Source organism: Phragmites australis, chromosome 14 (genome assembly GCF_958298935.1).
Source record: "Phragmites australis chromosome 14, lpPhrAust1.1, whole genome shotgun sequence".
NCBI classification, from domain to species: domain Eukaryota; kingdom Viridiplantae; phylum Streptophyta; class Magnoliopsida; order Poales; family Poaceae; genus Phragmites; species Phragmites australis.
In genome coordinates this window covers 20,407,414-20,421,326 of record NC_084934.1, presented here as the reverse complement: position 1 = coordinate 20,421,326, position 13,913 = coordinate 20,407,414, and the positions used below count along the sequence as shown (strand labels likewise).

At 43.3% G+C, this 13,913-nt stretch overlaps 1 protein-coding gene across 1 annotated transcript; it reads right to left on the bottom strand.

Moving 5' to 3' along the window:
- Positions 1-599: 599 nt before the first annotated feature.
- LOC133891547 (ATP-dependent helicase rhp16-like) lies at positions 600-8,936 on the bottom strand. Its single transcript, XM_062332274.1, has 15 exons — positions 8,800-8,936; positions 7,657-8,735; positions 4,829-4,951; positions 4,684-4,757; positions 4,351-4,411; positions 4,116-4,262; positions 3,928-4,013; positions 3,520-3,589; positions 3,184-3,312; positions 2,842-3,069; positions 1,700-1,804; positions 1,464-1,616; positions 1,246-1,334; positions 1,036-1,116; positions 600-935 (listed from the first exon to the last, which is right to left on the bottom strand). Exons 1-15 carry the CDS (start codon positions 8,828-8,830, stop codon positions 863-865), a joined length of 2,529 nt encoding a protein of 842 aa, XP_062188258.1. The 5' UTR covers positions 8,831-8,936; the 3' UTR covers positions 600-862.
- Between the last annotated feature and the right edge of the window lie 4,977 nt (positions 8,937-13,913).

Sequence of the window (13,913 nt, the reverse complement as noted above, 5' to 3'; positions counted from 1 at the left end):
TTTCTTTTGTTGGCGACATGATACTCTTTAAAACAACATAGCACGCGATGAAAGAGAAGCCGACCTTGGACAGTGCCAGATCAGGGCGGGTTGGCGCCAAAACGGGTCGACAGCAGGCGAACAGGTGGGCCGAGTCGGTGGCAGGCATAACAGGGCCAACAATGGGCGATTCAGACCGGCGACGACGCTGATCTAAGGCGGCGCGCGGCAGCAAAACACGGGCGGCGCCGATTCGAGGCGGCGTGCAGCAACGAAACACATGCATGACTCTGTGTTGCATATCAGGACAACGCACACGCGCAGTGACAGATCGACCGAGGCAGAGCAGAAGCGACCAGGGCGACCGACAAGTAGAGCTAGCCAAGGGAGCGGTGGCAAAGGCGGATTCAACAATAGAAGGTTGGATCAGGCTAGGGGCTGCAACGGCAGAGCCAGCCAAAGGAAAGAGAAAGCCAACAACAACAGAGAAAAATGGCAGGTGGCTGTGGTCGGAATGAGTTGTTACGTCTTAAAAGAAAAACTAACTCTAATACCATATTAAAAATAAACTTGTATTCTATAGAGACCATATAACAGTACATATATGTGCACATATGAGCAATACGCAAATAGCCTATCACAATATACATCGAACACTAGTAACGCCCTTTCCTCATCCAAAACGAGCCAACAGGGTTACAAATGTTCCACTTGTGTGGGCGCTATGAGGTGGGGATGCTCAAAATTCAAGAGCATACTATCAAAAAATGTATGCCAAAAGTCGATCGATGAGCGGACGCTTCGGTGGTTGATGGCGCAGTCAAGTTCCTAGATGTCTGTCAGTGCTCCCAGGCTACGCTACTGTGATGACACTAGGCAGCGGTTAGATCTGGAATAGAAACCTCAGGTCAGCCTCTGTAAGCTTCGACATGGCCTCTGGTGAGTCGCCAACCGTGCTGCAGACAAGACACAGGTCAGAATCAGCTCAGCACTTCAGCAGGCAGGCACCCTGCACCCCACCGAAGGGATTACATGGTGAAAAGAGATTATTATTACCCTTCAAACACCAGTTGCTTCTTCTCTTGAAGTTGCAATATGCGCTCTTCAACTGAGTCCTTGATCACAAACCTCATGCTTCTGAGGTATCAAAATTTCAAAGGCGAGTAAATGTCAGAGAAAAGAGGGACATGACAAGACCCAGTAAAAAACGTGCCCAATTTTATTAGCAGATTAGCATAGCAAGTTGATGGAAGTCCCCTAATGAACCTGATTGGCTTGAACTGCCCAATTCGGTGGATCCGATCCTGGGCCTGGCTCTCGACTGCTGGATTCCACCACGGGTCCATCAAGAAAACCTATCCAGCATGGTATAATCTATCACAAAATGCACCACTTTCTTTTTACCCCCCCTTTTGAATGGACTGCGGTTTAGGAATTATTGCTGTGTAAAAGTAGAGAAAAGGAAGCAGGTGCACTAAGCTCACATGAGACGCTACAGTGAGATTCAGAGCTACCCCTCCTGCTTTCAGGCTCATCAGAAAGATCCTGCAGTCTGGATCATCAGTGAAGGTATCTATGGCTCTTCCCTTCTCGGCAATGTTCATGGCCCCATTAAGTTGGACACACTTGATGCCAGACTGCCAAATCATCTTAAATTATTTCAATTGTTGACAAACAAGGCTGCAATGAAAAGACCAATAAATATTTCCCAATACTTTACCTTCTCCAGGGAGAATTGAATCAAATCCAAGAATGATGTGAACTGGCTGAACACAATCCCTTTGGCTGAACCATCGTGCTCAATCATGTTTCTTACCTCCTCCCTCTGCATAATTAGGAGAAAATGTCAGCAATAAGTTTTTTGCCCACTGTTGTGTAATACATGAAGTTGCTTGGTACAACATTACAACCATTGTAACCCCTGTTCAAAAGACTCCTTGCAAGGACAAGGAAAACCATTCCATCACACGATCTCAAAACAGTCTGGACAGAATAGCCACCCAAGTGAACATCAATTTGGCATATACGGGCATGTTTGGTTGTCCGCATGGGTTTTTTAAGACTGCAGCGTATATTCTGAACGAGTAGAAGTAGACTAAACGGATGCAGTGACTTTGAAAAGAAGAGTATTTGGTCGCCTGCATAGTCAAATGCAATGACCCTGCACTTGTAGATGTAATGACCATGTGAAGGTGTTTGGTTGCCTGCATGTGCGAATGCAACGATTTTGGTTACATGACATAACCAAAATGCGCTGCATAGACTTCCAAGCCACTAGGCGAGTTCAAGATTGTATGCTCCCCAGCCCCATGGGACTTAGGGCCTGTTTGTTTCAGCTTCGGATTGTGGCTTTCAGCTTTTACAATCCGAAACTGAAACAAACAGACAGCTTTTGGTTATAGCTTTTTAAAATCTGCTAGCTGGATTGTGAGAATCTGATAAGCTGATTTTTCTCAGCTTTTGATAGATTGTGAAAGTCCATTTTACTAAATTGCCCATCAAAGTTTTTTAGAATCTACAATCTAAAAGTTTTTCACAATCCAGCTTTTCACAATCCAGCTTTTCACAATCCAGCTTCTATAAGCTGCTTTTCAGAATCTCAAACAAACAGACCCTTAATCCCCGCAACAATATACTGTCACAAGTATGCAGAATAATGAGGGGTCCCTATGTGTCTACTCGATCCAATTTAGTGAAACTTTGGCCTGCAGGGTTCCCTAGAGAACATATAGACACAGCTCCTGCTTTCACTATGCCTAAATATACTTTTGGTCTCTACACTGAAACATATATACAAAGCATGGCAACGTAATACAGTTAAGTGCAAAGAACAAAATAATAATGATAAGTTGTCCGTCTTACCAACGCATCAATTTTTGTACTTGTCTTAAAATCTGCAAGGCTTTCTAGCCTGCCTAATATGCCTGAGCGTTTGCTACACTTGACAGTTGGAGTAACCCTTTCTCCTGAATTTTGTGTAGTCAAGTCCACAGTAAGAGGTTTTGAACAGGATGGACATGAAACATTCCCCAAAGTTGCAGAATAGTCCATCAAACAAGTCTTGCAGAATGCATGATCACAAGAGGTAACCTTGACAAGAAAGTCAATGTGTGAAAGACTGAAAGTCAGCTTGTAATCAGTGGAAAATAAGAACAGCAGAGCTCTACGAAATATTCTTATTTTTTTGGAGGGGGGCCTACTAACCACAATATCTTCAGCCATATTATGACATATACCACACTGGCTTTCCATGGACTCAATTCCTTCGTTTTTCAGTCCTTCACGAAGTCCTGCTGTCTTAGAATATGCTACAAGGTAGGGATGATCAACAGCCTACAATTTGGGTGCGATAAGCAACATGTTACTTTCTCAAACAAAAGTTACAGGTGCAGTTCTATATGAAGCCATCATAAACTTTGAATATGCATAGTAAAAATAGACATGTCTCTGTTGCCCCATCTACATGAACAAGGCATATCGGGCATTCTAAGCCTGTCTAAGGAACTTTGTGCACCAATAAAAAGATGTTATACAACTCACCTGTCTCAACCTTGTGAGGAGATCAAAGATATGAGCATAATTGTTCATCAGTGTTCCAGCAACGACATATCTGTAGAAAACAGTGTACAGGCAAAAATCTCTGAATTTTGAAATAAGGACTAACAAAAAAACAATATTGGAGAAAACGAACGGACCATTTGCATTAGCGACTTCACAAATGCCATCCACTGAAGACAAAAAAAAATGGTACATTCGAATTGGATGGAACATGAACTAACAAGAGAATTTATTTACAGTCTACAATGCTTTTTCTATAAAGTATAAACGTAACTCTGGTGCTATTGGTGCAAACTAAGAGGACAAAAGAGGTCTGAAGGACCATCTCCAGTATAACCACATAGTATCTGCTGACTAGTCTGTATGCATAAGTAGGAAGGGAGAACTCACGAATCAAATTGTGTGCAGCTTTGGGTATACAAAGCTTCATAGAATTCCATTTCATTTTTATCAAACGAGTCCCGCCTCAATGTCACCTATCACGGAAAAATTAAACTGCTTTATATGGTGCGCAACTGGGAAAAAGTGTATTTCAATCATTTATATACATTAAATGTATGAAGATATGAACAACTCACAATCTTTGGTGGAATAGCAAGATCTGCAGCTCGGCCTGTTTTAGTGCGCCTTAACACTATGCCTTTCAGAACTTTCTCCTTCAGAAGAACTATGGCTCTTTGGCCCTCATCACTTGCTGTACCCCACTGTATTGGCTTCGCTATGTACTGTGAAATATTGGCTCAGTCAGTATACTGATGCGACAAACAAATAATGTGCAAAACTAAGGTGACACAGTCAAACCCTGTGACTCACCTTATTCCACCAGCAAAAGTGTCTAACAGATGAGTGACCACAGTCACACTGTTTCTTCATACTGCAGGAGAATGGAGGTAAGCTGGTTAGGTCCTCAATCCAAATGAAGAAATGAGAAAATAATGGGAATGGCACCAACTCATAGTTTATGTGATACAACTGCAAGGGTGATGTTTTAAAATTCTTACTGGATTATTCAGCAGTTGTGACTTATTGCCAAATCATGTTTTCTTAAGCCTAAAGCTATCATTATCTTTTCAAAGGTAAACAATTGAGTGGGGTTTAGTTTCACTGGAAAGAGCTTCATAAACGGTAGTAAGATTTTGCACATACCGGGTATCTAATGTCTCGCAGCCACAGTCCTTGCAGAAATAGTTAGAGTAAGGGAATATTTGCAAGAAGCGAACCTGAGAACAACAGGTAAGAACTCATAATCTAGAAGATATATACGTTTTTTCTTCAAACATTAGTTACAGACCAGCGAGTAAAGTTCTCCAACACGGTTCTGCAAGGGTGTTCCACTCAGAGCCCACTTGTATTCTGACTCTAGTGCAAAAACAGCCCTTGCAGTATTGCATCGTCTATCTTTTATGAAGTGGGCCTGCACAAAAAACCACGAAAGAATAATTCATTAAAAAAGGACTAGGATCACCATTGTTCAATTGCTAGGTAAATACTAACAGATCAAAATACTCATCCAAGCAAAAACACGACTGTATTACGCACTGATGGAGTCAACACAATGGTGTTTTCTGAAATATAAAGACTGGTCTTAATTGTCAAAATTTCCTCAAATGATATAATGATTAACCAAAAACATCAAGTAGACGGCAGTCTACTTCTAAATTCTAATATATCCACTTGACAAAATACAATATCTCCATTAGCTACTAAAATATACCAATGGTAAACAAAATGATTGAAAAAGGGAGCAAATTTGGATAACATCACTTGGATGGTTGGAACTGACACCATGCTATTGGTCCACATCTCAGTATTGAGAAATATTGACATAACAAGGACACACAATAACATTATAAGCAAGGCTGTCAGGACAAAAAACACTGGAGACCAATACAGAGTTACACAACCAGCGGTTCTTGCAAGCCCGTTCAGTTTTTTTATCTACGCTACCAACATGGTGCGGTGCCATTCATATACAGACTTGGATTAGCAGAAATTACAACATGCTTGCGATGTGATGCAGTTGGTACACAGCAATGTGATAAGCCAACGTACCATGCAGAAATATATTTTGAAACTAACTAGTAATCAAATTAAATAGTTTTGATTCATGGATGTGCCAACCCCAAACATTACAATGAACGGCACCCAAACATAGAAGATAATCATTGGTTATTATACCAGGTAACGAACTCTTATCATCATAATAATTAAGCTACAAGCTGTGTTTTAAAAATAGGCCTATAATTGCAGGTTAGGGCGCATGGTTCTGCCAATTAGATCCTACAGTTAACAATTTTTTGAACATTGGCTACATGCCTACAATAACTCTAGTCTATCACCTAAAACAGTAGATTATCTAACCACACAACCAAGGATTTGAAGACAATTTATTAATACTGTAGAGATGGTATTTTCTGCTCTGCATATACGTGAAGGCTACCATTTGAGTATAAAGCCACCTTAATTTTTTTACAGCTCAACAGATAACTAGTACTGAATCAACTAATCAAGTACCGTTTTTGGGTTGAATATATGTGAAGGCTTATTTGGCTAGCCCGGTTGCCTCGGTAGGGGCTGGCGAGCTCTGTGGCCGGGGAGGCTCCGTGGCGCCGCCGCCCGTGTTGCTTTTGGCCAGCTGCAGGTCTATGTTGCCCTTGTGCGCCATACGGCCATCTCTCGCTGGTAGGTGCTGACCCCCGTGCTCCTGGCGGTGGCCGGTTACTGTTGTAGACAACATTGGTGCTACCCTGGTGACCATGTTGTGTGTTGCTGCTCTGTGGGCCGAGGCTTCGCCCCCGGTCTTCTCTTTTTGGTGGATGCTCTATGCTCTAGTGCTGCTGCTCTTCTGTCGTGCCTCTGGCTTCATAGGCATTACCGTTGTACGGGGAACTAAGGGCGAAAGCCCTGACAGGCTCCTGCCTTGTCGACGACGGTGGCACCCGCGGGCGTCATAACCTCCCTAGAGGTGTCGTGATCAAGTTTCCCTCTGGGATTTCTCCGGGCGAAAACCATGTTCAGCTTCCCGGACGAGCGACAACGGTTCTTTCACCACTACCTTCCTGAAGGCATCGTGTCGGAGAATCCCTCTGTTAGTTGCTACAACTGGCGGCACTTCTGCAGGGCACACCATCCTCCTCCATTGTTGTTCTGACGCTCTTCTGGTCAGCAAGGTTTCCCTTCACCTTTCGGCGTTTCACGGCAGTGGCTATGTTCCGATGTCCCAAGACCCGTCTTTGAGCTTGCGGTTTGGCGTGGGAGCCGCCAACCGAGTCAGGTAGTCAGGCGTGGGAGCTCGGCTCCGCCTGTTGAGTTGTAGAGCTATCCTGGTCGAGGTGCTAGCAGGGTATAGTTACTTGCAGTGTAGTGTTGTTAGGTGTGGATGCTGGTTATTGTGTGGTTGTCAGACTGTAGCTAATTTTTGTACCTTCGTCGTCTGGTTGTCTTTGGGGGTTCGGGGTTTTCTTTCTTTTTTCTTTGTCTTGCGCGTGAGCTGGGCTCCGTGGGCTATATTACTCTGCTTGTTAAGGTTTTCGGACCCGATTTTCCTCATAAACTGGGTCACTCTTTCTTCTTAATGCAATGACGCGTAGCTCTCCTACATGTTCGAGAAAAAAAAAAGTACCGTTTTTGGGTGAACAAATCAAAGAATTGATCAGTTGTTGGATATCATTGTTCCATAATTCTGTTTACATGTTTGATCCCTTCATGGATATGTTTTTCTATGTTTGATCACAATAACATGAACTCATGTCAGTTTCAAGTAAAACAAAAAATGGGGTTACTTCACTAGTTCAGGAGGAAAAAGCCTCCTGATGGTATGGACTACCATTTGGCAACTGCATATTAAATAAAGGAAAATTTAAAATATAATTGCAACTATAAAATTAACTGCAGTTGTTTGGTCACTGTAATATGACTTCATGTTTGTTCCTAGTGAAATAGAAAATGGGGTTGCATATATAGTTCAGCAAAAGAAAAGAGCCTCTTAGTGGTATGGATTACCAGCAGTTTCATTTGCCTACAGTATATTAAACCAAGTTTGTTTTTCAAATATAATTGCTATTATAACCTATGGCGGTCAAAAACGTTAAAATGCATCATAACAGGCACATAACTCACCTCATCCAAGATAATCCGCTCCCACCGCACCAAGTGCAGAGGTGACTCACCCCTTGACAGACTCCCTAATTCATCACCCAATTCTTCAAAATCCCCGTTCTCTTCATCACCCTCCTTCTTATGACCCCTTCTCTTTCCCTTCACCTTCTTGCTACCCCATTTCTTGCTCTGCTGCTTAGCCTGCTTCTCGGTGCGCTCGGCATCAGGCCCACAGTAATACTTCAAATGCACCTTCATCTTGATGGGGTAAAACAATTTATCGCAGTACTTGCACCGAATCTTGGGTGGCATGATGTGCTTCCGGTAGTCCGCCTCGATGGTGGAGTAGGTGGTGAGAACAAAGTCGTAGTTGTCGAAATCATAGTTCTGCGTGCCGCGCTTAGGGCCATGGTAGAGCAGCACGCGCACACTGCCCTTGGCAGTATGCCGCTCGATCTCCTGAGCCCATTGGATGACGGCCACCACTGGGCAGATGACCAGCGTGCACCCCAACGGCCGCATCGGGCAGCCAAGCGATGCCGAGGAGGCCGCCCCCCGCTGGCCAGGGGGGCGGAGCCGGCGCGCAGTGAGGACGAGAGAGATGGCTTGGATGGTCTTCCCCATCCCCATCTCGTCGGCGAGGATGCCGCCGCGCGAGACGGAGGCCTCCTGTGCTAGCGCCCACGCGAGCCACTCCTTCTGGAAGCGCAGCAGCGGGAGCACCACCTCCGGGGCCGGCTCCACCGTCGGCACGGACCCGGCCGCCGTGGCTGCAGCCTCCGAGGCCTCGCCGTCCTCACCCGCAGCCATGCGCTCGTCGAGCCATTTACCGTTTGCCACCTCCCACTCCTCCCACGGCAGCGGCGGCGCGTCCTCGTCCCTCGCCTTCTTACTCCCCTTCCCCTTCCGCGGCCGATACGGCGGCGGCGGCGCCACCGCGCGCACGGGAGCGGGCGCGCCGTCCGCATCGGGCGCACACCCCTCGTCGTCCTCCACCTCGGCCTCGTCCTCGGAGTCGGCGACGAAGTCGGAGTCGGAGGTGTCGTCGGAGGGGAATCCGTCCTCCTCCTCGCCGCGGCGGCGGCGCCGGCTGCTGGACCCTGCGAAGGACGAGACAGGGGTTAGGGTTAGCTTAGCGGGGGCTTAGGATTCGGGGCGACTCACCGGGGGAGGGGTTCCCGCTTCGTCGAGGCATGGCGCGAAAGCGGCGGCGGCGCGAGAGGGGAGGAAAGGAGAGGAGGGGGGTGATTTGGGGGTGTTGGATTAGGTTTTGGGGGAGGCGAGAATTGGCGGGAACTTGCGGCGTCAGCGGAGGGAGGGAAGGAGGGTGTTATAAAAATCGTGACCTCGATTCGTTATAGATTTGATTACTTTAATAAATTAAGCTTAAGCTAGTCAGGAACTCACGAGCCTATAGATCTCAAGCTTGAATAGTTTGTCAAAAACTTGCTAACTTCAATTACTTTTCATCAAGACAAAACTACTATTCATTTATTAAATTTATTATTTTAACCTCATTATCCAACTCAAAGTCTAATTATTCAATCTAAGACTACATAATTATATACATATATAGATTCTATATAGGGTTATAAAAAACTTAAAGCTTACAAGCTACTCGAACTCGACTCGCTCTATGTCCAATTTAAACTCGAATCAAGACCAACAAACCAAGTTCAAACTTAATTATAGGTTCAACAACATCTTTAACTCGAATTGATCTCGATTCGAGTTTCTATTAAACTCAAGTAAACTCAACTCAAGTTTTGCAACCTTAGAGGGAAATATACTTTGAAAGGAGTCGCTGGTATCTCAGGTGTGAACGGAATCCATAGATACTAAGGATAGACAGTGACAACGTGTAGTATACCATACCCTTATCTCATTTCATACTCCATACTACTCGATTACTACTAATTCTTAGCACCATAGCGAAGTATTCAACTATTCTTTTTCTTTTGCGTAGGTACATAACAATAATAAAATTTATTCAAGACCCACTACTTAGGAGTGGCACTTGCGGCCCACCTCACGTTCTGCCTCTCTATTCACCAAGATAGTATTTAGTCGAGGAACAAGATAGGATAGAATGATACTATTTATATCTTTAAATATAAGATGATTTTATTTATATATATATGGTTGTTTAGTAGGTGAGATAGAACGAGTTCATTTGAATGCTTTAGACCCGTTGTTAGTGTCACGTTCGAAATGGAATATCTGTGTTCTATTATTTTTTAAACAGATTTATCCTAAATCTTTAAAAATATTTTCTAATTTCAAATCATATCACCTTACTCCTCTCCGTACAAATAACTAAATTCAAAATAAATCCGATCTCGCCCACAACCAAAACACTACCAACATACCCGTCGCAGCTAGGAATGAAAACGGTCGGAAAAACTCTCTAACCGTTTTCACTTTCATATTTTCTCTGCCGGATGAAAAAGAAAACGGGATAGGCGGAAACGGGAAAAAATAAAAACGGTCGGACATAATCGGAGGGTCGAAAACGAACCAATCCGATCGGGAAAATACCGGTATCGGTCGGGATTCGAAAACACAAAATGGAAACACCGACCTACAGAACCATCAAGACATATCAACATGTATAAGTTTAACATTATCTTCGGATAACACTGAATTAATAAGTTTAATGAACCAATCCAATCGGCAAGTCGCATTAAAGTAAAAAAAAAAATGTCATATGATTTTTCGATTCACATGACATATCATTTTTATCAATATTTGACTCAAATAATACAAGATACGAAGATACAACAATATAAGCCTTAGGACCGAGCAGTAGCTCGGTTGGTTCGCTCCCAGTGACAGACTGACAGGGATGGCCAGTCGTGGGTTAGGAGGTTTTTCTTTAGTAGTTAGGGGTATGCACACACGTGCCCGTTTAGCGAGAATATATCTGTAACGTGTATGCTTAAGATATGCACGTGTGTGCATGCGTTAAGCGTGAGTATGATGTAAGTGAGTTATGTACGTCATGTTTTGTACCCCTATAAAAAAACACATAAATCTTAACTCGATACTTGAGCATATAATAAACATAAATAATAAGTTTCAATCAAAGACATAAGTGAATGTATGGGTGAAAACGGACGAAAACGATCGGAAAACCTTTCTACCGTTTTCACTTTCACATTTTCTCAACCAGACGAAAACAAAAACAGGATAGATAGAAACAGAAAAAAAAACGAAAATAAACTAAAAAAACAGATACGACACCGAAACGGAACGAGATTTTTCCGTCCCGTTTTCATCCGTAGTCCCTAGTCCCTAGTCGCAGCCGCGCTTCGCAACCGAGCCCGCTGTTGGTAGCACTGGCCATCCTGCCACTCCAGCGCCAGCCCCGCACACACATCACCCCGTTTTCCCCGCTACTTCCAAACCCGCCGCTGCATCCTCCTCTGAATACCAGAGGCCTCTCCACAGAGCAGAGGCTGGCCGCGTTCTGCGCCGAGATCCCCTTCGTCGATGACTCGAGGGATCCCTCGCGCGCCTCGCGATCTACGGGCTCTAGGGCGGCGCCAGCGGTGTAATCTGGCCGTCGGCCGAGGTGCCAAGACGCCCCGCAGCCGTCGCAAATTAGTCCACGTCGCGCCTCTCCACCGACGTCCTCTTCCCGCCTGCCCGCCGTTGTCCCCCGTCCTCGGTACGCCGAGCTCCCCTCCAAAGCCCCGTTCCTGCCGCCCTACTTCCCTCCATGAACACCCACCTCCACGCGCTGGCCTGTCACGATCGTCGCCGCGCTCGCCGCCCGCCCCGAAATCACCAAGATTTGGAAGCGGATCAGGCCGATCAGCTCGGGGACGCTCTCCGGTGCCGCCGCAGCTTTGAGGCGTTGCGTCAGCGACGATTGTCGAGGTTAGGAACTGGATCTCAGGGTCACTAATCGCGATTTATTTCCTTGATCATGATTTACTGCTGCGAGGCGTTCGATTTGAGAATACCCTGAGCAAGGGATCTCGAGGGAGGATAGGGGATCAGTCTTGCAACCAAACAATCTGCAGGAAAGAACGAGGAACAATGGAGGATGACTAGTGAAAGGACGTCAAACATACAGCCCCTAAACTCTGCCTCATGAAGCCATGCACTGATTCATATTCCCATGTATATATGTTTATTCATCATTCAATTTCTTCTATAGAACTTACACTACTCTTTCTTTATGTTTTTGTCATATAACTCTTGGCTTTATAATTGGGGTATTCCAGATCGCAAAGGCTATGTTGCAACACTTGGAAGATTTTTTGCAGAATATTTCTTGCAATATCAGTGCAAACTTTGCTTTGTGCACTGATGGCATTTCCCGGGAAGAAAAAAAGGCAATATGGTGCAAAAGTAAGAATATGTTTTCTTGACTACTTCTAGAGACAATCTGTTCTGAGAGGAGGTGAAAATATTTAGAGGTCAAAATAGCTAATCAGAAGTTGAATTTAATCTCAAATAGATTTGGTGCGAATGATAGAAAAGGTGTGCTTTTCTAACTTAAATTAATTCTCCACTTGTGTACTTATTCTGAATCACATTGTGCTCAATTATTTTCCAACAATATGAATACAGCCTTGATTCTATAATCTAGTACTTTTCTTTGATGAAATGCACTATAATTGCAAGCCTATAATCTGGTATCAGCTTTTACAAATTTATTCAGAGCTAGAGCTTAAGAGAAAACACACAAACACTGTTTTGTTGGCCATTGAATATCACCGTTATACTATATGCATGGTAGACTGTTTTCAGAATGTTCTTGTCTAATGACGCCAAAAGTTGGATCGCAGTTCTACATGTATGGCCTTTGCATGTTGCAAGGATGCTCGAGATGGAGATTTGTACATGTCGGACTCATTTATTTTGCTTTAAGTCTCTATACCTTTCAGATTTTCTTAATTCTGTGATTTGCCATTGTCGTGCGCATTAGTTATCAAGCCCGACCATATCCATGGTGGTGAATTTTTTAATTTAGTGATCTGTCATTTTCTACTTCATGTTTCAAAAAATCATAATATCTTTGTTGACCACATATTGACATCACTGATACAATATGCTTCAGCGCCACTCAACTAACTTTTCAAATTTCCTTTCGCAAAAAAAAAAGCTTTGCAAATTTCATTTCAGTATCTATTAATGTGTTCTCATATACCTATCTATGGTACCTTCCGAACGATTAGTAGAACTGGTGCCATCAATCCTACATTGCTTGCTGTGTTGGTGGGTGAAATTCTTCTTTTAGGCATTTTTGGCAACTACATATCTCTAGGCAACAGTGAAGTGTAGCCTTTTCTATCTTTGTAGATGGTGCAATGTGAATATTTCAGAAGACTTAATTTCTTTTAAATGATTGTATAAGACTATCTTAATGTACTAGGGACAGGACATACTTGGATTCATATAAATGAACAAGCAAAGAAACAATGCTCAAGTAATACAAACTATATTCTTCAGCCTATATTTATCCTCATGAAACTATTGTTGTCCCTCTCCTTAACTTATTAATATGGTGTATTTTATTCAGTGCATAAGTTTGATTAAAGATAACTCTTGAAACTAACTTCTTCAACTATGAATTTGTATCATTTTATTTTTTTATTTTTGATGTGACAGGCCCTTAGGACATGAGATCTGCAATATTTTGGATGTTGGTAAATTTGATGGAATTTTGATGGATGTATCATTCATACCCAAAATCTGTTATATTAGTTAATTGCGAATGATTTCGTAGGATCAATTATGAGCTCAATGGACTACCCCTCTCCATCATTCAAAAAGAAAGAATTGTAGTTGCGGAACACAATAATAGTCTTTTTTTTAAATGTTTTAAGATAGCTTGCGAGTGACTCTTTTGTTGTGGTGGTGTTGCTTTTGCCTAATTTGACATGTAAGGCTTGTATTAACATGGACCTGTCTATGTGCTTGTGCAATGCAGTGGAGGAATCCAAGTTGTAACCGGAACTGGATATTGCCGATGTACTCTTAATATTGGAGAAATCTCGAAGTGTGTTCTTTGTATCATATATATATTCTGCTTCAGTAGGAAGGACATGAAACCCATCAATGTTTTTCTCCTTTTATCTTCACTCTTGGCGCCAATTACATACACATTTTCTAGATTAGCATCTTTTGTTTTTCCTCTTTGCCTGTGCAATGCCACTGGTTCTACTGCCCCAAGGTGAATTTTGTATTGATTGTATCTTCATTTCCTTCTTTAGGTATTCTAACAATGTTGATGATGCAGGAACGATGTAATTGTCAGTCTTGGC